General features: G+C 49.0%; 2 protein-coding genes across 2 annotated transcripts in view; both read right to left on the bottom strand.

Annotated features, from left to right (window-relative positions):
- AGPAT2 (1-acylglycerol-3-phosphate O-acyltransferase 2) overlaps positions 1 to 6,217 on the bottom strand; it is a 46,371-nt gene extending 40,154 nt beyond the window's left edge. The window contains exon 1 of the mRNA XM_081339883.1: positions 5,878 to 6,217. Coding sequence (XP_081196009.1) covers positions 5,878 to 6,062 — 185 coding nt within the window. The 5' untranslated portion in view covers positions 6,063 to 6,217. The remainder of the gene's footprint in view (positions 1 to 5,877) is intronic.
- Positions 6,218 to 11,799: 5,582 nt separating this feature from the next.
- Positions 11,800 to 16,832, bottom strand: LOC308675033 (ficolin-1-like). Its single transcript, XM_081339979.1, has 10 exons — positions 16,726 to 16,832; positions 16,505 to 16,618; positions 16,146 to 16,199; positions 15,802 to 15,837; positions 15,426 to 15,452; positions 15,078 to 15,113; positions 14,497 to 14,624; positions 13,341 to 13,470; positions 13,006 to 13,140; positions 11,800 to 12,865 (listed from the first exon to the last, which is right to left on the bottom strand). Exons 1-10 carry the CDS (start codon positions 16,811 to 16,813, stop codon positions 12,615 to 12,617), a joined length of 999 nt encoding a protein of 332 aa, XP_081196105.1. The 5' UTR covers positions 16,814 to 16,832; the 3' UTR covers positions 11,800 to 12,614.
- Between the last annotated feature and the right edge of the window lie 5,907 nt (positions 16,833 to 22,739).

The following is a 22,739-nucleotide window of genomic DNA, read 5'->3' on the forward strand; positions in this document are numbered from 1 at the left end:
TCATTCACATCACAATCAGCAAGATGTGTTCAAAGGCAACCCCTTCCCTCAAAGGACAGGGAACTTTGGGAATTCAGCAGCTGAAAAGGAGAAATAAATCTCCAAAGGGGACTGGAGGCTAAAACATAAAAAACGGTTGCTGGAATTGGGTATGTCTAGTTTAATGAAGAGAAGGACGAGGGGTGACATGATAGCAGTGTTCCAATATCTCAGGGGCTGCCCCAAAGAAGAGGGAGTCAAGCTATTCTCCAAAGCGCCCGAAGGCAGGACAAGAAGCAATGGATGGAAGCTAGTCAAGGAGAGAAGCAACCTAGAACTAAGGAGAAACTTCCTGACAGTGAGAATAATTAACCGGTGGAACAACCTGCCTCCAGAAGCTGTGAATGCTCCAACACTGGAAGTTTTTAGGAAGAGACTGGACAGCCATTTGTCTGAAGTGGGATAGGTTCTCCTGCTTGAGCAGGGGTCTGGACCAAGGTCCCTTCCAGTTCTGTTCTGTTCTATTCTATTTTCTAATTCTATTCTATTTTCTATATTCTAATTCTATTCTATTCTATTCTAATTCTAATTCTAATTCTAATTCTAATTCTAATTCTAATTCTATTCCATATTCTAATTCTATTCTATTCTATTCCATTCCATTCTATTATTTCTATTCCTATTTCTATTTCTATTCCTATTCTTAAAACATGACAGAAAAGGACCAGATTTTCTTAACATCACATCTACCCCCACGTGGATGTGGAGAGACCTGGCCCGTAAAATTGCCAAGAGTCAGACACCATTAAATGGATAACGTCATCGTCACCCCAAGGGGCTCTGGGAAAGTCAGTAAATAGAGGCCGATAGGTTGAACTTGCCCCAAGGACCCGGGAGAAGAGCGTTCAAGGTGAAACAGGAAGTTCCTCCTGAAAAGAAGGTCCTTTTCAGCTGCTCTTATTGGCTCCCGGGACGCAGAAGAACCCAAAATGCCCAACGCAAAGACAGCTAACATCTTCAGGGCTAGGCAACCTTGGCTTTTTTATGACTGCTGGACTTCAACTCCCAGAATTCCTGAGCCAGCATGGAGGAACTATGGCCCCCTCATGACTCGTGGACTTCAACTCCCAGAATTCCTGAGCCAGCATGGGGGAACTATGGCCCCTTCATGACTCACGGACTTCAACTCCCAGAATTCCTGAGCCAGCATGGGGGAACTATGGCCCCTTCATGACTCATGGACTTCAACTCCCAGAATTCCTGAGCCAGGATGGGGGAACTGTGGCCCCTTCATGACTCGTGGACTTCAACTCCCAGAATTCCTCAGCCAGCATGGGGAAACTATGGCCCCCTCATGACTTGTGGACTTCAACTCCCAGAAAGAGCCTTGGTGCAGTGGGCTAATGCCTCCTTAAGTAACACCAGCTGCCTGCAATTAGTGCAGGTTCGCGTCCCACCAGGCTCAAGGTTGACTCAGCCTTCCATCCTTCCCAGGTAGGTAAAATGAGGACCCAGATTGTTGGGGGCAATAAGCTGACTTTGTAATAATGCCGCTTGGGGGGGTGTGTGAAAGCCCTAATAAGCAGGCATATACATAGAATGAAGGCTACTGCTAAGCTTGTAAGCCGCCCTGAGTCTTCCGAGAAGGGCGGGATATAAATGGAATTTTAAAAAAAAAAAGAATTCCTGAGCCAGCATGGCTCAGCATGGAAACCTCTCCCTTTCCCCTCAGCGTGGCTAGCTCAGGAATTCTGGGAGTTGAAGTCCACGAGTCACAAAAGAGCCAAGGTTGCCTACCCCTGGCCTAGCTTTTGTAATGTCAAAAGAAGGAAAAAAGGGAGCAAGCCAGATTTCCTGTCTCTACTTTTTGCCTTGACTGAAAGGCAATCCAGGAATTGCATATCTACCAAGGATTTAATATACTCAACCATCAAGTGGACAGGAAGGAGGGGTGAGGCTTAGGCTGGCACAAAGAAGCCATACAGGATGTTTCTCACGGTTACTACCTAACGGAACACCTTCCAAGAAGTTGGGCTGCAAACAATGACACCATGCCCAGAAAAAAAAGAGCCTTCCAGTAGCTAAAAATTGGGAGGAGTTTGGTAGCCCTTTATCCAACTAACAAATTTCACTGAAAGACTCCTTGTGGCAAACACTTTGTGGCTTTTCCTGGCCTAAATAAGTGTAAAGTTTGGTTCAGCCTCTGGATTTTCCATCTTGGCCCAGAGTCAGGTTTTTATCCCAGGGTTAGCCGTGGCCTTGAGCTTGACAAAAAAATAAAAAGAGGCACAAATATTTGGGATGTTTAGTGCAGGGAGATGTCACTTGCCAATTGGCTCATTCAGCAATCATTTGACATTACAACAGCGCTGGAAAAAAAATCTTTAAGCAATGCCTGTGTTTATGACCTTTGCAATGCCTCTCGGTAACATGATTAAGGTTACATTCAGAACCTCTTGTCCTCTGCCTGACTTGTTTTTTTCTTTTTCCCCCTTGCAGACACATTGGAGAGGAAGGGATTGCAAGAGAGTAAGCAAGCCGGAGAAGGAGCATACCAGCTGTTTGCAGAGTACACTCAAGGCTGAAGGCCTACTCTCCTGTACTCCTTCCCTCTCCAATGAATGTACATACAAAATTACTTTAATTGCCCTCTTGCTAATTATCCCAGGATTGATAGGAGCACTCCGAAGGGCAAGGGGGTGGGGAAAAGGCTAGCACTGTTATAGTTACAAGGTTAGCAATCACATCGTTTAACTATAGAGCTGACAAACCCAATGGTGGCCGCCAAATGAGGAACTATCAGTAACATGGTGGCCAAGGCAAGATATGTCTTTCAAAACCATCCTCAAGAACTGGCCATCCAGATTTTTCTTAAAACCTCCAGAGATGGAAAACCTTACTATAGTTCACGGACAGATCTCATGACTCAGAAGTTTTTCCTTAGCTTTTAGAATCCTCCCCTTGAGGAACCCCAGAGCAACTTCTCCCTATACTAGAAAATTCTTCCAATCCAACTCCTTGCTAGACATTCCCAAGGCTCCGGTTTAATTAAAACCACTACCCACTTTTCCACAATCAAGTGCCCATTACGGGCAAGCCAATCACAACTCCTCAACCGAAAAAGGCGTCACAGGTTTCCCCGAAGCAAAGGAATAAAAGGGATTTACTCAGAACCTGGGAAACACAGGGAAATGCTGTGCAACTTCCATGGCAAAACACAACAGGGTGGATTCCTAATTCCTAATCCTAACCAGAAGGAATCCAGGCCTGCTCCTCTTAAATTGAGACACCGAGAACCCAGATGGGCTTTGGAAGAGGCATGGCTAGCTTGGTGTGAGCTCCTATAAACATTTCTCCCTGTGTTTGGATAGGAAAACTACACATTAATCTCTGTTTGTTGGTTTGAAAACATATATTTTTTTTTATTTGGGGCTACGAGGCACAGAGGGGTCTCAAGGCAGAGCCCCTGAACAGAGTATTGGCTATCCTGCCCAATTTAGAATAATCCAAGAGTTGTTCCCTTAATCCCCACCTTATTTAGTTCTGATTTGTTGTCAGATCTGTGGCCCACCTTTTACCAATGAGCTCAAGCCAACAATCAGAGACACTGCCTGGCTCTTCAGAAAATTTTGAGGGGAGGGGGCAGCACAAGGGGGGGTTGAACCAGGGTTTCCCCAAAACCAATTAATCCTTTTCACCACAGCACCTCTGTGGCAATCACTAAAAGGGCGTGATCCACTTTATAGACTTTTGAAGGCGGTTCCGCTACTTCTGCCTTCTCTAACTTGGCAGCTACAACTCAACAGAATGCCCAGGAGCCATGTTGGCTGGGAACCATGGAGTTTACAGTGCAACATCTCTCAAAGGTTTCTGGCTGGAGAAGATGGCTGCAGACTGCTAGCTAAGAAAGCTCTTTCTACAAAGTTTCACAATTTGCTGCACAGGAAGTATTGTTTCAAATGGTTAGGAACTGTTGAAAAACGTTTCATTTAGATACAACAATGTTTCCCAGCCTTGACAAGTTTTAAACTGTCTAGAGTTCACTCTGGAAATTGTGAGGATTGAAGACCATACTTTTTTTAAGGTGGTGTTATATAAACAGAGGCATAGAATCAAAATCACATGAAGTATTAGTACATCTGGAATATGCCATCTCATTTTGGTCACCACATTACAAAAAAGATGTTGAAACTTTGGAAAAACTGCAAAGAAAGGCCCGGAGAATAAAACACATGAAGAATTGGTTACAGGAATTGAGTATGGACAGTCTAGAGAAAAGAAGGACGGGGGGGGGGACTTGATAGCAGTATTCCAGTATTTGAGGGGCTGCCACAGAGAAGAGGGGTCAACTTATTTTCCAAAGCACCAGAGGGCAGGAGAAGAAACAATGGTTGGAAACCAACCAAAGAGAGAAGCAACCTGGAATTAAGGAGAAACTTCCTAACGGGGAGGACAATTAACCAGCGGAACCACCTGCCTCCAGAAGTTGTAGGTGCTCCAACATTGGAGGTTTTTAAGAAGAGTCACTGGGGGTGTCAAACTGCCGGGATGCATCATAGCGAAACCACGCCCACCCCATTGCCGGCAATGGCAAAAAAAAAAGTCACGACACGTCGTGTGACGTTGCGAGTTTGACACCCGCAGGGGGCTGGACTAGAAGACCTCCAAAGGTCCCTCTCGGCTCTATTCCAATTCTAATTCTGAAAGTTACCAAGTTCAAGCCCTGCCTTGCAGTTTGCCATTGGGGTCTGCCTGCTCTGGCACCCCCATTCCTCCCAGCCCCCGCCCCCCCAGGCCCCAAACTGCCCTTGGGCGCCTGAGCCTCGGGGGCGGGGGGCTGGAGAAGCAGCCAGGCTTAACTTCCTGCTTCCTCGACCAGGAGGGACCCCAGGTAGGGACTGCGTTCTGCTTCCCTGCGATTGGTGGCCTCCTGGGGGTGGGCCTTGGGAAAGAACACCTGCCCTTGGCTGCTCATCAGGTATAATTAGCAGCCAGAAAAGGCTGGGCAAGCACGTGGGGGGGCTGCATAGGGGAAACTGGGGGTGGGGCGGTGGGCATTGAGGGAAAGCTGGTCGGAGAGGCCAGGGCAGGACGACACCCCCCCCCCCCCGCCCAAGACAGGAGAGGAGAGCCCCGGGAAGGGGAAGGGGAGGGGGGGAGCAAGACATGCTGCAAAGGCCCCGGGAGTCACCCCTCTTTCTGCAGCAGGGGAGGGTGCCGTATTTTCCGGCGTATAAGACGACTTTTTAACCCATGAAAATCATCTCAAAAGTTGGGGGGGGTCGTCTTATACTCCCAGTCGTCTTATACGCCGGAAAATACGCTACCCTCCCCGACTGCAGAAAGAGGGGTGACTCCCGGGGCCTTTGCAGCACGTTGGGGGGGGCCCTTAAGCCAGTGGTCCTCAAACTTAGCCCTTTTATGAGTTTTGGGCTTCAACTCCCAGAATTCCTCAGCCAGCGTGCCTGGCTGAGGCATTCTGGGAGTTGAAGTCCACAAGTCCTCAAAGGGCCAAGTTTGAAGAGCCCTGGCTTAAGCGAAAGAGCCTCTTCCGGATCGGCTCCCACCCCAAGGGGCTTCTTTCAGGCGCTTCCACCGCGCCTCTCTCCCTCGGCTATTTTTTTTTTCCCGGGGGGAGGGGAGAGAATCCGCGAGAGAGTCCCGGGACGGGAGACCACCAGGCGATCCCACCCAGCCAGCGCAGCAAGAGCCCTTCGAGAAGGCGGGGTAGGGTGAAGCGTGGAGAAGCGTCGTCCTTGTAGAGAGCGAGCCCGGCCAGGCTTTCGGGCTCCCGGGCAGAGGCCGGAGCCAGCCACGGGACCCGGGCAGGGCGGCTCAAGGGCGCTCGGCGGCCCGCGGGGAGCCCAGGGCGGCGGCGGCGGCGGCGGGGAAACTCACGTCATGTTGCGGACGGTGCGCCCGCCGTTCCAGAGCAGGCAGGCCAGGCTGGTGAGGGCCGAGACCGTCACGCAGAGCGCGCAGTAGCTGGCGATCTTGGCCCGGAACCGCAGCCGCGGGCTCAGCGCCGCCGCCGCCGCCAACAGCAGCAGCAGCAGCAGCAACGCCAAAGCGGTCGTCCCCATCCCGGCCGGTCGGAGCGCCGCCAGGAACCTTCCTTTAAACCCGGACCGCGCACCTGCGCCACGCGCGGGCCGAGAGCTCCGGAGCCCGGCGGAGAGTCACGCAGGAGCCAGCTGCAGCCCCCGCCGCGCTCGCGCTCTTAAGGGGCGGCCGCCTCCCGCCCCCCCTCCCCCTTCCCCCGCTAGGCCCCGCCCCCGGCCCCGCCCCCCGGCCCGGAACTGGCGCGGCGCTGCTCCCACCGACCCGCTGGCTGCCCTCTGGGGGTCCCGAAAGGTGTTTTTTTTTAAAAAAAAATAAAAAAGCAAGCCCCTGGACCAGGGGTAGGCAACCTCGGCTCTTTTATGACTCGTGGACTTCAACTCCCAGAATTCCTGAGCCAGCATGAAGAACTGTGGCCCCCTACATGACTTGTGGACTTCAACTCCCAGAATTCCTGAGCCAGCATGAAGAACTGTGGTCCCTTCATGACTCGTGGACTTCAACTCCCAGAGTTCCTGAGCCAGGATGGGGGAACTATGGACCCTTCATGACTCGTGGACTTCAACTCCCAGAATTCCTGAGCCTGCCATGCTGAGGGAAAAGGGAGAAGTTTCCAAGCTGAGCCGTGCTGACTCAGGAATTCTGGGAGTTGAAGTCCACGAGTCATAAAAGAGCCGAGGGTGCCTATCCCTGCCCTCTTGTTTGTTTTTTTATTTTATTTTATTTTATTTTATTTTATTTTATTTTATTTTATTTTATTTTATTTTATTATTTTATTTTATTTTATTATTTTTTATTATTTTATTATTTTATTTTATTTTATTATTTTATTTTATTATTTTATTTTATTTTATTTTATTTTATTTTATTTTATTTTATTTTATTTTATTTTATTCGATTTATATACCGCCCTTTTCCCGAAGGACTCGGGGCAGTTTAGTCATAAAAGAGCCGAGGTTGCCTATCCCTGCCCTCTTGTTTTCCTTCCTTCCTTTCTTCTTTTCTTCCTTCCTTCCTTCCTTCCTTCCTTCCTTCCTTCCTTTCTTTCTTTCTTTCTCTCTTTCTTTAAGTCAATTCGATTTATATACCGCCCTTTTCCCGAAGGACTCAGGGCGGTTTACAGGGCAAATTTAAAAAAATACAATATACAGATTAAAATACAACTACATTAATAGCCCCAACACTTTAAAAGACCTTTCGCTTCTCCTCCAAGGAGCTTCCTCGGCTCTGACGGGAGAGAAACCAGAAGAGGAATAAATAGAACGACCCCTTTATTAGAGTCGCTAATTGGCGCGCGTTAAAAAAAAAAAAGAAATGGCATGGCGTGGCGTGTGGCTCCCCGGAGGGGTCCGCCGCCGCCTCCGGTATACGCTGCGTAAATGTGACAAAAATAAGTAAAGAAATAAATACGGGGGGGGGGGGGGAAGTAAATAAATACAGAATTTATTTGGGGGTGAGGAGCGGCAGGATTTCTACTCCTTGCAGACAGCTGGTCCTCTTTGCCTTCTTTCAGAGAGTCCTTGAGCCCATCTGGAGGTTTACCTGCGTCCTCAGGGTCACCTGAATAATGCAAAAGGGCGTGGAGCCTCCTTGGAGCTGCTGAAAGGACTCTGTTGTAAGCAGGGCTTTTTTTCTCATAGAACGCTCAGAACGGAGTTCCGGCACCTTTTTTGGATGGAACCTTGTAGGGTAGGCAAGGAGGGTTGTATGACATGTGTGAGTTCCGGCACCTTTTTCTTTTACAAAAAAAGCACTGGTTGTAGGTAGACGATGTCGTATCCTTCCCCCTCTGTTGAGAGAGGACTGATACAGTTTTGACCTTAGATGGCCTCTTTGACCCTTCTTTCAAACCAGGGGTCCTCTCTGTCCAAAATGTGGGCTTTGCTCTCGTTGAAAGAGCAGCCTTTGTCTTGAAAATGGATTGGGTTTGTTCTGCTGTGTTGTGCCGTCCCCTTTGGGGAAAGGGCTGGGAGACCCATAATAGCACTAGCACTTAAACTTATATACCGCTTCACGGTGCTTGACAGCCCTCTGAAAGCGGTTTACAAATTAATATATTGCCCCCCCCCCAACAATCTGGGTTCTCATTTTTACTGACCTCGGAAGGATGCAAGGCTGAGTCGACCATGAGCCTGGTGGGATGCGAACCTGCACTAATTGCAGGCAGCTGGTGTTACTTAAGGAGGCATTAGCCCACTGCTCCACCAAGGCTCTTTTTGGGCAGACCGGAAATTATTTCTTTTTCACATTTCTGAATCGCCCATCTCCCTCAGGGAGGGACTGTGGGTGGTGTACAATAAAGTGTTAAAATATAAAAACATATAAAAATCACAATGGTAGGAAAATGTAATAATAAGAATAGAATAAAACAATACTTGCAAATTCCATATTCTTGCTAAATATGCATGGGAATGGAGGTTTGATCATACCTGTCTATTGGGTCAGCAGGAATCAAATTTGATTTGAATCAGATTTTAACAAAGTGTGGATAGCTCCAACTAATCACTGCTTATTCAACAGCCCATGGTTATGCAAGTCAGGATTTAATAACACAATTCTATTGAAACTTCCTATAATTCAGTCTCCTTTAACCACTCTACCATACTACTACTACACTACAGAGGCTCTGTAACTATGGCCATTAAATGGTGAATTACTCTTCTACTGTTTCTTAAATACTGTCCTTCAGAACAGCGAATTTGATGCCAATCACTGGGTGAATCTCCTATCCTCAACAAAATAAATTTTAAGTGTGACTTTAAAAACTTAGCAGTTTGGGGGAAAAACATAGAAATTGTGATTAGAATGTTGGTTTTGGAAAGTTATAAATGTGTAATGTGTCTAAATGGAATTTTAAAATTATTTGACTCCTTCACGGCTGTGTTTTGCATTCTGGAGAGAGAAAACCCGACATAATAGGATGGAATTTGAAGGCTGGACACTAGAGGGAGCTAAAAGGAAATAAAATTACAATTAAAGGAGCAGAATCTCTCTTTCATTTGCTAACACAGAATAGAGCAAAATACCTTCACACAAAATGTGCTAAAGCAAGGGTCGAACTGCTGGCAGTGGGCAGTGTCAGCCTGCAATACAGCATTCTAACCACTGCGCCACCACAGCTCTTGGAGATGGATGGATGGATAGATAGATAGATACCGTATTTTTCGGACCATAAGACACACTTTTTTTCCCAAAAGTGGGGGGGGGGAAACGAGGGTGCGTCTTATGGTCCGAAGGTGATCCGTATGGCCAGCCCCAACCTCCGCAAGTGGAAAGCAAGGGAGATTGCCAGGAGCACAAATCGGCACGTGCTGAGAAACGCCGATCTCACGCTCCTGCACTCTCCCTCGCTCGGTTTCAGCTTCCCTTGCTACAAGAGAAAGCAGGCTGAAACGGAGTGAGGCAGATTGCCAGGAATGCAAATCGGCTGATCTCGCGCTGCTGCAATCTGCCTCGTTTCAGCCTGCTTTCTCTTTTAGCAAGGGAAGCTGAAACCGAGCGAGGGACTTTGCAGGAGCGCGAGATCGGCCGATTCGCATTTCTGGCAATCTCCCTCACTCCGTTTCAGCTTGCTTTCTGCAAGAGAAAGCCGGGCTGCAGGGCCGCCTCCGCGGGTACTGCTCTAATGCAGAGAGGGAAGGACAAAGAGGGAAGGAAGGAAGGAAGGAAGGAAGGGACAATGGGAGAGGGAGGGAGAGAGAGAGAAAGAGAGAGAAAGAGAGGGAGAGAGAGAGAAGGAGAAAGAATTTTTTTTCTTGTTTTCCTGCTCTAAAAACTGGGTGCGTCTTATGGTCCGGTGCGTCTTATGGTCCGAAAAATACGGTAGATGGATGGATGGATGTACAGCAATAGCACTTAGACTTAGATACCACTTCACAGTGCCCCCCCAACAATCTGGGTTCTCATTTTTACCGACCTTGGAAGGATGCAAGGCTGAGTCGACCATGAGCTGCTCAGGATTGAACTCCTGACTGTGGGCAGAATTAGCCTGCAACCCTGCATTCTAACCACTGCGCCACCAGGGTTTTTGTTTGGCTATTATATATTAGGATGTTAGCAATTTCACAGTGCTTTACAGCCCTCTCCAAGCAGTTTACAAAGTCACGGGTTGCCCCTCGCCCAACAATCAGGGTCTTCATTTTACTGATCTTGGAAGGATGGAAGGCTGAGTTGACCTGGAGCCGGTCAGGATCAAACTGCCGGCAGTGTGCAGAGTCAGCCTGCAATACTGCATTCTCACCACTGCACCACCAAGGCTACCCAAAAGGGAGCAACAAGAGAGGCAGTCCTCAAGTTATGACCAGAATTGAGCCCGATTTCTGTTGCTAAGCGAGCTTTGCCCCATTTTATGACCTTTCTTGCCACAGTTGTTAAATGAAGGGCTGCGGTTGTTGGTCACCAGGTTGTTGATTACCTCTGCCTTCCCCAATGACTTTGCTTAGCACAGAGGTAGGCAACCTTGGCTCTTTTATGACTCGTGGACTTCAACTCCCAGAATTCCATAGCTGGCTCAGGAATTCTGGGAGTTGAAGTCCACGAGTCATAAAAGAGCCAAGGTTGCCTACCCCTGGCTTAGCAGATCCCAAAGGTTGATCGCATGGCAGGACTGCAGCTGTCATAGATACACACCAGCTCCCGAGGGTCTGAATTTTGATCACATGAGCATGGGATACTACAACGGTCATGTGAAACACCATTGTAACTTCCAACAGTCACTAAACAAACGATGGTAAGTTGAGGACTTCCTGTCACTGGATAGGGAAGCCACATCTGCGGGAGCCCCAGAGGGAAAAGTTCTCACTGAAACCGTGTTCCTTCCCCATCCAAGTGGCCGTCCGTCAGTGTCAGGGTTACAGCTGCCCAAAGGGGAAATTAGAGTCATGATTCCCCATTTTGAATCGCTGATACTATTATAGTTTAGGACAGAGGTCCCCAATCCTTTGGGCACCAGGGACCGGTTCCGTGGAGAGAGGTGTTGTGATTCCATACCAGCCTGTGATCCCAGCAGCTGAGTCCGGGGAATCAGAGGAGCAGGAGGAGGTGGGACCTGGGGAGCCATCAGAGTTGGAGGAAGGCTCTGATGAGCTACAGGACTTACAAGGTGAGGAAGAACCTGGCCCCTCCACTCATGATCAAGCTGAGAGCCAGCTGTGCTGGGAGGCTGAGTCGGACTCGGAGGAAGCACAGCTGAAAGACCTCAGAGACGCTCGTAAACGCAGACAGGTCACATGAGTAGGTCAGAGGGAGGCAATGGGCCGACTCCAGGGGAGAAGGAGAATGCAGTGAGAAGCCACACCTTGGGGGCTGCATAACAAAAAGGGAATGTGTGGGCAGGGCTGGTTGCTGGAGGTAACCGGTTGCAAAGAACTTCTGTGTCAAGAGATGATGGTCTGTTTATTTTACCAGCGAGTTATTTCCTGTTTGGCTTGTGCTCCGTTTTGTTTGTGGACAAGGTCTGTAACTTAAATAAAAAGGGTTTATTTTTCCAGTCGACTGTTAAAAGAGGGGTTGCCTTGTCAACTAACAAGGACATATGTAGGCTGGGACAGAACAAGAGGTTTTTCCGCAGACCGGAGGGGGCATGATTTCATGTGCTGCCTGCATCCCGCAGACAGGGCTTTGCTTGTTTGTGCAGACCAGTTGCTGGCATGCAGCGGCCCAGTACTGGTCCACGGACCGGGGGTTGGGAATCCCTGGTTTGGGAGTATGTCTGTACATGGTTATGCTTGGTACCTGTATATATTCAGAGTAACCCTAAAATGAGTAGGCTTTGCTGTTGGGAAAGTCAGCTCCCCTCCCAGGAGCAGACTCTTCTGCTCAGAGGATCTGTGGATCACATTCCCCCCCCCAACCTTGTGATGGGATCTGTAGTTGGGTAAGGGAGAGAGAGCGGCTGGAGCATCACACAATTTCGGCCTCTGAGCGAGCGTTGTGGTCCATACTGGAGATCAAAATTCCCCTTTTGCCATTTGCAAATAAACCTTTTTCAAGCCCCAGAGAATGTGGAATCCTTACCACATGGATTTGCTTCTCTTTTTCATTCTGTGCTTGGGGGTGGAGGGGTGGGGGAGATTTATTTATTTATTTATTTATTTATTTATTTATTTATTTATTTATTTATTTATTATTAATTATTTTATTTATTTATTTATTTATTGGATTTGTTTTGCCATGCATCTTGCATGGAAATGTCTCTGGATGCCTTTCAACATTAAACACATTAAAATCCTAACAAATATATCTAAAACAATTTTTAAAAATGGAGATTACCGTAAAATGGGAGCATAAATGATTATAGGAATCAAGAAAGAAAAAAAAACTGGAGACCTTCCCCTGGGTTGAAGATCGTATTTTTATTTATTTTGTTTCATGTTCACTGGCTGCCCAACTCCAGTGGAGCTGAAGGGGGTCAAAGGGAAAAGGCACCACGGAGCAGCTGTTTCGAGGCCATTTCATCACGTACATTTTGTGAAATGCAAGCTCTGTCTCACGGTAGCGAATCAAAAGCAGAGGGGATGGACTAGATGGCCTTTGGAAGCTCTCAGAAGGACAGCCCCATCAGCTGAAGGAGCCTCCTAAGCCACGGGTCTGATTTTCATTTCTGAGCGCTTGTAAGAGTAGTAGATACCTCTCCCCTTATGCCAGTTGATGCCGTCCCCCTTAGATTTGTGTTCCCCTAGCCAGTACTTCCCATTGAGGTTGGAGGAGTGGCAGCGATTGTACCACCAGGCCCCTTTGTACTTCTCGGCGCAGTTGAACTCCTGGGGGTCCTGCCGCTTATCTCGGGTGGAGAAGGGCATCTTGTTGTGGATGGACAGCGAGTCACCTGGCGGGCAGAGAGCAGGGTGGGTGCCTGGAAGGCCAGCTCAGGATATCTCCAGTTCACTCGCCTCACTGGCACTGGCCAACTCGAAGAGGCTCATGGAGAAAGACACTGATGCCCCCTGGATTTTGTCACAGACTCACCTGCAGGGCCCCCCGTGAAGGCGCCCAGAGATAGCCGATACCAGTCGGATTCTGCCGCCACCTGGAAGGACGCATATTTGGCGAAGGAGTGCTGATTGTCGAAATCAATTAAGTCAACACGCAATTCGTTCTTTCCTAGGATGAAGGAAACAGCCACGTGGGTCATTTTGCACACTGCTCAGTCACCGAGGCTCACAGCCCAATAGCCAGGTTTCTCTGGCTCCTCCTCCAACAGAGGGGGCTGAGGATCCATTGGAGGCTCTTCCCAGCAAGGGTGCTCTGCCCCTCTCCCCTGGCAGCAGGAGGGTTCAGGGCTGCCAGGGGAAGCCTCTCACCCAGAGAGGTCAAGCGGTGGAGGTGGTCGTTCCCCAGCCAGAATTCGGTCAGCTGGCTTCCAAATCCCCTCCTGTAGGCAGCCCAGTCCCGGAAAAAGTCCACGGAGCCATCCGACCGTCTTTGGAAGACCTGTGGGCGAGAATCAGGACCCTTGGTAAGGGCAGATGAGAAGAGTGTAGGAAGCTCTCTTCCTCTCGTTCGGGAGGCTGCTTACAAGCACTACGTGCTTAGAGCTCTGAGACCCCACACATCCACTTCATCGTCTGTTGCTCCCCTCTAGGAGGAGGTTTCGAAGTATTTATAGCAGGTCTGCCTGATTCTGTAACAACTTTGTTCCCTAAACCAGGGTTCCACAACCTATGGGTTGCAGCCTGGTACCGGGCTGTGGCCTAGTGGTCATCGGGCCATGGGAATGGCTGGCGATTGTGTGCACATGTTCGTGCACTCCCCCATTTGTGCTACCGCCGCCGTGAGGTGGTTAGCTACCACATGGGTGCAGGCAGCCCCATTTGCACATGTGCAAATTTTCCTGCTGCTCCCTTTCCCTCCAGGCTGCCCAACAGGAAAAGTTGGGGGCCTCTGCCCGATCCCATCTGCCTGGTAAACTCTCAAGATTCGTTTTTTTCATCATGTGCATGTATGCATCCGAACTAGACTGCGTTGTTTCTCCGGGCCACATATGTCTGTGTATGTGAGTATATATATATAATTTATTCATTGTCATGTTCACGCAGTGTATATTGGAGGTGGTTTCCCTTTGAAAGCTGTATAAAATGAAATCTCATTTTAACACACGCTGGTTCATGACATTTAAAGTGACAATAAAGTTATTATTCTAGTCTATTATTCTATTCTTAACCTTCCCTCTGGGCAGGACCTGAAATTAAAGGCTTTCTCTCTCCAAGCCCCTCCCTTCCAAATTTTTTAGGGGTCTCAGAGCTGGCCTTCCTCGCCCAGAAGTGCTGGGACCCCGCCCTCGGTCCCTCCGGCCCCCTCCCTGGTTTCAGGAAACACCTGGTTTCTGTTTCATCCCATTCCTGGCAAGCAGCAAAGTTACAACCCTGGGTGCGTCTGCCGTGGAGCATAAGGAACGGTGGTCAGAAGCGCCACACGCCTGGGCCGCGCCCGGGCAGAGCCACCCTCCGCCGGACTCACAATCCATCCGCCTCCATCAGTGTCCATGTCGCACAGCACCTCCAGGGGCTGGCAGTCCTGGGGGTAGATGGTGTACCAGCCGCTCAGGACCACCCCCTTTTTCAGGAGCTCTTTGCAATTTGGGGCACCTGGGCAGAAAAAGAGGGCAGGGGAGGTTGGTCGTGCTGTCTATGCCAGGGTCTTTGCCAAAACGCCCCTCACCTCCCTTGGTCCTGGGGGTCCTACTCTCTGGCTGCAGCTGGTTGGCAACAGGCATCCGGCCGGTTGAACAGACCAAACGGTTGCAGTGTGGTGTTGCAAGTTGGGGGTGGGGGCTTTCCTTAATATTGGGGGGCGGGGGGCGGGCTGGATTCCCCCCTCCACCTCCAGACATGTTTTTGGAGGAGCAATTTTTCATGTACAGAGGAAACCTGTTTTAGGGCAAACCCTTTTTTTGTCTTTCCCCAAAGCTGCCGGTGGTCAGAAGTGGATCCCGCAGAGGCTGGAACTGCCTGGCGGCAGAATCGGCTCGCCAGGGAATTGGTGGGGGGGGGTCCTAGGAAAAGAATGGGTAGTAAGGACCCACAAGCGCACACACTCACCTCTCTTGCGCTGAAGCGCCTGCAGCGTCTTCTCATCTGCAGAAAAGAAGGAAGTGAAGAAAAGACAATTCCTGCCCATGTGGCAGGGAAGGGATCCCGCCATGCTGAGCTGAATTTGGGGAGACAGAGGCTCAGCTATGGCTGACGTGCGGCAGCCTGCCCCAGCGTCTCAGGGGTCCCTTTCAGCCTAACTTCATGCCCTGTTGAGCTCGTTGGGGTGTGTGTGTGTGTTGAGCTGCACAATTCAGCCGGGGGCCCCTTTTACTCCAGAGAAGAGAGAGGCTGGCTGAGGCCCTGATCCGTGGCAGCTCCCCCCGCTGTTCCCCTCGGAGGGGCCGCAGTCCTTACCAATTTCTCCTGGGTCACCTTTCTGGCCTGGAATGAAAAGAGAAAGTCCTCCATTTTAGGGGGGTCCCCCAGCATCACGTGGGCTCAAGAGGGGGTGCCAAGCAGCTAGACCCCACGTGGGCAGAAGCCAATAAGCAAAGCTCCCCTTCTGCTGCAGGAAAATGGGTACCAGCCTCCCCGCCCCCAGGACCTTGAGGGGCTACATAGGCCATTTTCAAGGGGGTCCCTTCCTTTTGGCAAACGTTTGTGGCACAGTTGAGCAAAACCAGATGACATGATTTACAAGATTTGTGACAGACACCCTTTGTGGCTGGTAATGTGATGACAACCCAGACTGAGAACCCGGGTCCCAGAACAGCACAACCCTAACTCTTACCTCTCGCTCCGTCTTTTCCTGCATCCCCTTTTTCTCCTGAGTGAAAGGGAAGAAATTCTTTTGAGACTTCCTGCACTCAACCTGGTCCTCACCTGCCAGGCAACCCCAGAGATGCCAGAGGTTTTTTTTCCCTGCCCACAGCAAAGGTGAGCTGACAGGTGAGGGACTGTGGCCCTGGGAGGAGGGGTTGCTTGACCTTCAGGCTCAGGCAATCCCACCCCAACCCCAACCCCCAGTTTTAGTGTCCCTTCTTTGGGCTCCTTTCCCCAAAGGCCTCCCCTCTCCACCAGCTGCCCAAACACACCTGCAACCCTGGAATCGAAATCCCACTCGTTCCACCTTACCTTTTGGGCCCGGGGCTCCAATTTGCCCTGGGATCCCCTGAAAGCCTCTTTCACCTGTTAAGGAAAGGCACAGTCAGACTGCCAGGCCCTCTTCTCAGGGGTGGGGGGGAGTTAAAGGGGGGGTTGGGTGGGCAGCCCCCTGCCAGCCACTCCGTTCTTCTTCGCAGGCTGCAAGCAGAGCGGGCGGCTCAACCCAAGGAAATGCCACCTTTGGAAGGGGGGAGTTTCCACAGATCGAGACACCCTCCCCTCTCGTGGCAGCTCCCTGCCGCCTTCGCTCGTGGCGCTTCCTTCTGCCTTGTGGCCAGACAAGTTATTCCTTCGGGAAGGGGTCAGATTCAGGAGCCAGCTTCACCCACCTTTGGCCCCTGGAGCGCCAGGAGGCCCCCGGGGCCCCTGTGGCCCTGGCAAGCCTGGACTTCCCCGCACAATGGCTACTGTCTCGTTGCCATCCAGGCCCAGCTCCTTAAATTCTGCAAAGGAAGGAAAACGTTTGGAGCAAAAAAATTCTTTTTTTAAGTGAAGGAAGGGGGCAACGCCGTCCCTCCTGCTCCTCAGAGCCAGCCTGCCTGCTACTCACCTGGGCAGGAGGAATCCTGTGCCCCACGACAGGTTGCGATCATCAGGCAGAGCAGGAGGAGACCCACTTGATCTCCAGCTCTCCTCATGGTGCCCGCTGGACTCCGTCTGCAGCCTGCCTTGGACCCTCTGCTTTTATCTGGGCAGCCTGCTTTTGTCTATTTCCTTTTAAGTGGGCACTCCAGGGCAACAGTCACAGCAACACAAACTGCTTTCTGGCTGATCAAAGCACAACCCTGTTAGTTAAACACAAGGTGAATTCTTCGTTCCAGAGGGAGGCACCCCATCTGCTTCCAAGCAAACCTGCCAGGCGGGGGGGGGGGACAAAAATAGGATTACTTCAACACAAGACAAACTCAGGAACCAAAAAGATCTTGACAAACTTGAAAAATGGGCCCTATCCAACAAAATGAGTTTCAAGGTGGAGAAATGCAAAGTCTTACACTGAGGCAGGAAGAACCAAAGGCACGAATACAGATTGGGTGAGACCTGGCTTAAAAACAGCAACTGCGAGAGGGACCTTGGAGTCCTAGTGGACGATCACTTGACCATGAGCCAGCCATGTGCAGCAGCAGCCAAAAAAGCTGATACAATCCTGGGTTGTATAAACAGAGGCATAGAATCAAGATCACGCAAAGTATTGCTAAGCACATTGGTTTGTGCTTAAATTGTAAGCCGCCCTGAGTCTTCGGAGAAGGGCGGGATATAAATGGGATTAAAATTAAATAAATAAATAAATAAATAAATAAATAAATAAATAAATAAATAAATAAATAAATAAATAAATAAGTATTGCTTTATAAAGCCCTAGTAAGACCACACCTGGACTACTCATTGAGTACGGTTTACCAGCCAGCTACAGATCCATCTGGTGGTGATGTTGTCTATTCCACCTTTTTCTAGCTTGCCAAGGAGTAAGTTCTGGTCTACCTTATCAAATGCCTTATTGAAATCTAAGTATACTATGTTGACAGCATTTTGCTGTTCTACTGGTTTAGTCACTTTATCAAAGAATGAAATAAGATTGGTTGGGCACGATCTGTTTTTCACAAACCCATGCTGGCTACTAGTTATGACTTTATTTGCTTCTAGTTATTCACAGATCTGGGTTTTTTTTATTAACTTTTTTAGGATCTTTCCAGGTATTGATGTTTAACTGATTGGTCTGTAGTTTCCTGGGTACGTTTTTTTCCCCTTTTTTGAAGATGGGAACCACATCAGCCCTTTTCCGATCCTCAGGTACTTCCCAGTGCTCCGGGATTTTTGAAAGATGTGGTGTAATGGTTCTTAGATAACTTCTGCCAGCTCTCTTAGAACTTTGGGATGTAATCTGTCAGGTCCCGGTGATTTATATTTGTCAAGGTCGGATAGGTGTTCTCTTACCATTTTCTTGCTTATTTTAATTTTTGTTTCTAGTTTGTCTTTTGCAGTGGGTTTGGGGTTTTTTTTTTTTGGTATGTTGTGCTATAATTTCTTTTTGTGTGAGGACAGATGCAAAGAATGAGTTAAGCAATTCTGCTTTCGCCCAGTCGCCTGTTATTTCCTTGCCATTTTCTTTCTTTAGTGGACCTACAGTTTTCTTGACTTTTTTCTTGTTGTTAATATGTCGGAAGAAACTTTTTTTATTATTATCCTTGATTTCTGTTAAAGTCTTTGTTCATTTTGAGCCTTTGCTTTCCTGACTTCGTCTTTGCATGTTCTGGCTGTCTGCTGGTAACCGACCTTAGTTACGTGCCCCTCTTTCCGTTTTTTTTGTACTTGTCCTTTTTGTCTTTCAGCCTTCAGATTTCTGGTTTCTATCATCTCCCAGGATTTGAAATGGACACCTAACATTAAGGTAAAGGTAAAGGTTCCCCCGCACATGCGTGCTAGTCGTTTCCGACTCTAGGGGCCGGTGCTCATCTCCGTTTCAAAGCCGAAGAGCCTGCGCTTGTCCGAGGACGTCTCCGTGGTCATGTGGCCGGCATGACTAGACGCCAAAGGCGCACGGAACGCTGTTACCTTCCCACCGGAGTGGTCCCTATTTTTCTACTTGCATTTTTACGTGCTTTCGAACTGCTAGGTTGGCAGAAGCTGGGACGAGTAACAGGCGCTCACTCTGTTACGCGGCACTCGGGATTCGACCCGCCAAACTGCCGACCTTCTGATCGACAACTAACACCTAACATTAGAACCATCATTAAAAAGGCACAACAAATAATGTTCTTCCTGCACCAGCTCAGAAGAAGGATTGAGCCTGTCATTTTTGTTTCTATAACTGTCTGGTTTGGTACAGCAACCAAATGGAACAGACACAGACTCCAACGGATGTGTAGTTAGGACTGCAGATATCTGTCCAATAAAGAGCCAGGGACGCGGTGGCTCAGTGGGTTAAGACACTGAGCTTGTCGATTAGAAGGTTGGCAGTTTGGCGGGTCAAATCCCGAGTGCCACGTAGCAGAGTGAGCGCCTGTTACTCGTCCCAGCTTCTGCCAACCTAGCAGTTCGAAAGCATGTAAAAATGCAAGTAGAAAAATAGGGACCCCTCTGGTGGGAAGGTAACAGCGTTCCGGCGTCTAGTCATACCGGCCACATGACCACGGAGACGTCCTTGGACAAGCGCTGGCTCTTTGGCTTTGAAACGGAGATGAGCACCGGCCCCTAGAGTTGGAAACGACTAGCACGCATGTGTGGGGGAACCTTTACCTTTACCTTTTAAAGAGCCAGGAGATGATGCCTCCTGCCTTTGGGGCTCTCCTGCAAAAGCCACTGGAGAATTTGGCCAGTTGTTGTCTTTGAGAAGTCAGCTCCTTCTGCATCTGAGGTCCGGTGTGTGTGTGTGTGAGAGAGAGAGAGTGTGTGCCTGCGCAAAGCCTGACTGTTCTGACACAGTGTTGTGAGCCACATGTGAACTAAATGGAAAGTGGGCATCACATCTAACGGATACAGGGTACATGACAGTAAAAATGCCTAAAAGCCACCGGGGGAAAGTATTGTGTAAAATGGGCTGCTTTTTTCCTGTCTGTTTTCCCCATTGCTCTCATCCTCAGCCAGCAGGACTCCAGGAACAACAAGTGCAGTTCTGACTCAGGGGGGGTTCCGCCCCCCCCCCATCTTGGCCCACAGCCAGCCGGTCTAGGAGTCCTAGGGGTGAAGAATTAAATGCCCTCCAAGCAGCCTTCCAGGGTCTGCTCCCTTTTTTGACTTTGTTCTCCTGTTCGAATGCTCCCCGTTTTTCTTAAGATGGCAGAGGGGAGCCACAGAGAGTTGCTGAAATGGGGCGGTGTGAGAGGCCTCACGAGACCGATGGTTCATTGAGGTGCTTCCAAGAAAAAGGCAGCACGCAGGGATGCAATCAGATGAAGCTTTATTTAAAGATAGAGTGAAGAGAAAGAGTTCCCTGGCATGGAGGCATCCATGCCTGGATTGAGCTCATGGATCATTCCCAGAGGAGTGAGGGGGCTGGAGGGCCATTAACTCTCTCCAATGGGGCTTCAGGGGCCGGAGACCCCTGACCCACCAGTGGGAGCAAAGATGCCTCTTTGCTCCCATCTGATGATCTCTTGGGGAACTGCCATGGCTGGCACAAAAACATCTAACAGGCGGCACCTTTAAGGGCACTGAATCCAGACCCGCCCTGGATTTCAGCACGAGCCAGAATGCAAACAGTGTCTCTAATTGGGAAAAGGTCCTCTTGAGGCAGGACATAAAGTGAGACAGGACATAAAGTGAAGGCAGGACATAAAAGTGAGGCATAAAGAAAACCATTGTATTAGTTAGAAAAGAACAAGGAAATGGAAAATGCCATACCACGAGGTCATCTGTCTCTCACACCTATTTAGTCAAGCATAGAGCTGTGATACAGCTAACCACATATGTCTCGTTTGTAGCTAACCACAAACCTGGTGCCGGAAACTTAAGCGCTTCTACAAGGAACCTGTGACCTGGATCAGAAAAGGTTGCAGGATATTTCGCTAAATTCAGCATAGCAACAAGGGGGAGTTAGGGGCTGTAATTCAAGTAACCAATCAATGCTCATAAGTTACATTTCCGTGTTTTGCTACTTTTGAAGACTATATGTGTACTTGCTTTTCCATGAAGACGTGTTCAGACATCGATATTGCTTTTTGCTCTGAACCTTTTGCGCAAAATAAAACAAACTTCTTTTGATTCCGGGGTCTGAGTCTCTTGATTCTGCAACACTCTGACCTTCAGATCTCAAGTATCAATGGAGATCCTCAGCCATCCAGGTCATGGTTGTCCCAAAGGTGCTTTTTTTCAAGAGGCAACAGGCCTTTCTTGGTTTTTCCTTGAAGATGTTTCGCTTCTCATCCAAGAAGCTTCTTCAGTTCTGACTGAATGGCGGAGAATGGAAGGATTTGTATTCCTTGCAGTCATCTGGCCGTTAGCACTCTTTCTGAGAGTTGTTGAGGCTACCTGGAGGCTTGTCTGTGTCCTCAGGGTCACCTGAGGGGTGCAAATGGGCGCAGAGCCTTCTTGGAACTGCGGAAAGGACCGTCTTGTAGACTGGAGATAGACGATGTTGTATCCTCCCCTCCTCTGTTGAGAGAGGACTGATCAGTTTTGACCTAGATGGCCTCTTTGACCCCTCTTTCAAACCAGCGGTCCCCTCTGTCCAAAATGTGGACTTTGCTGTCTTCGAAAGAACGGCCTTTGTCTTTCCAATGCAGATGGACGGTTGAATTTTGTCCTGATGGGTTTGTTCTCCTATGTTGTGCCATGCATTTGTGAAGCGGCGGTTTTGTTTCTGCAATATACAGACTTGCACTTGTTTCAGTGCATCGTATTGCATATAATATCATATTGCTGAGTTTACGTCTGGGTGTTTAAAGACAAGCTTCTGCCTTAGTGTTTCCTTGTTCGTTGAAAATTTCTCCTGAGCTTTTCAGGTATTCCTGCAACGTATGCAATGACAACATGGCTTCATTTATTGTTCTCTTCTTTCTGTCTTATGGAGGAGCTTCTGCTGGGTCTTGTTTTTTGTTTTTTGTTTTTTGTTTGGATTTGATGAAGTCCCTGTTGGGATAGCCACAGGTTCTGAGGGCTTCCTCGATGTATTTTAGTGTTGTTGTTTTTTTCTTTTCCATCTTTGCTCAAGGTTCTTCTGCAAATAAAGTTGTAGGATGCTGAGCTTGTCGATCAAATGGTCAGCAGTTTGGCGGGTCGAATCCCAAGTGCCGCATAACAGAGTGAGCACCTGTTACTCGTCCCAGCTTCTGCCAACCTAGCAGTTCGAAAGCAAGTAGAAAAATGCAAGTAGAAAAATAGGGACCACTACGGTGGGAAGGTAACAGCCTTCCGTGCGCCTTTGGCGTCTAGTCATGCCGGCCACATGACCACGGAGACGTCCTCGGACAAGCGCTGGCTCTTCGGCTTTGAAACGGAGATGAGCACCGGCCCCTAGAGTCGGAAACGACTAGCACACATGTGTGGGGGAAACTTTACCTTTACCTTTATACAGGTGAAATTCAAGGTGCTGGTAATGACCTTTAAAGCCCTACATGGCATGGGTCCGGAGTACCTTAGGGAGCACCTGCTGCCGGCATCAACTTCCCTCCGCCCAGTGCGCTCCCACAGAGAGGGCCTCCTCAGGGTGCCACCAGACAGAGAGTGCCGACTGGTGACCCCCAGGGGGAGGGCGTTCTCTGTGGGTGCGCCGGATCTGTGGAACTGTTTACCGGTTGAGCTCTGGATGGCTCCCGACCTTCACTCCTTCCGACGTGATCTAAAGACCTATTTGTTTGAACAAGCTGGCCTGGTCTGATGGGTTTGGGATTTTAACACTGTTTTTATGTAATTTATCTGTTTTATTGGGCATTATGGTTTAATCTCTTCTTAATTTTTGTATTTCTGTATTTTAGTATTTATTGCCTTGTTCACTGCCCTGAGTCCTTTGGGAGAAGGGCAGTATACAAATTAAATTAAAATAAAAAATAAAAATAAAAATAATGGAGAAAAGAATCTATACTCACTGGAGAAGAGCCTTATGCCGGGAAAGGTTGAGGGCAAGAGAAG

This window comes from Vipera berus, assembly GCF_964194415.1.
Source record: "Vipera berus genome assembly, chromosome: 15".
Classification (NCBI taxonomy): domain Eukaryota; kingdom Metazoa; phylum Chordata; class Lepidosauria; order Squamata; family Viperidae; genus Vipera; species Vipera berus.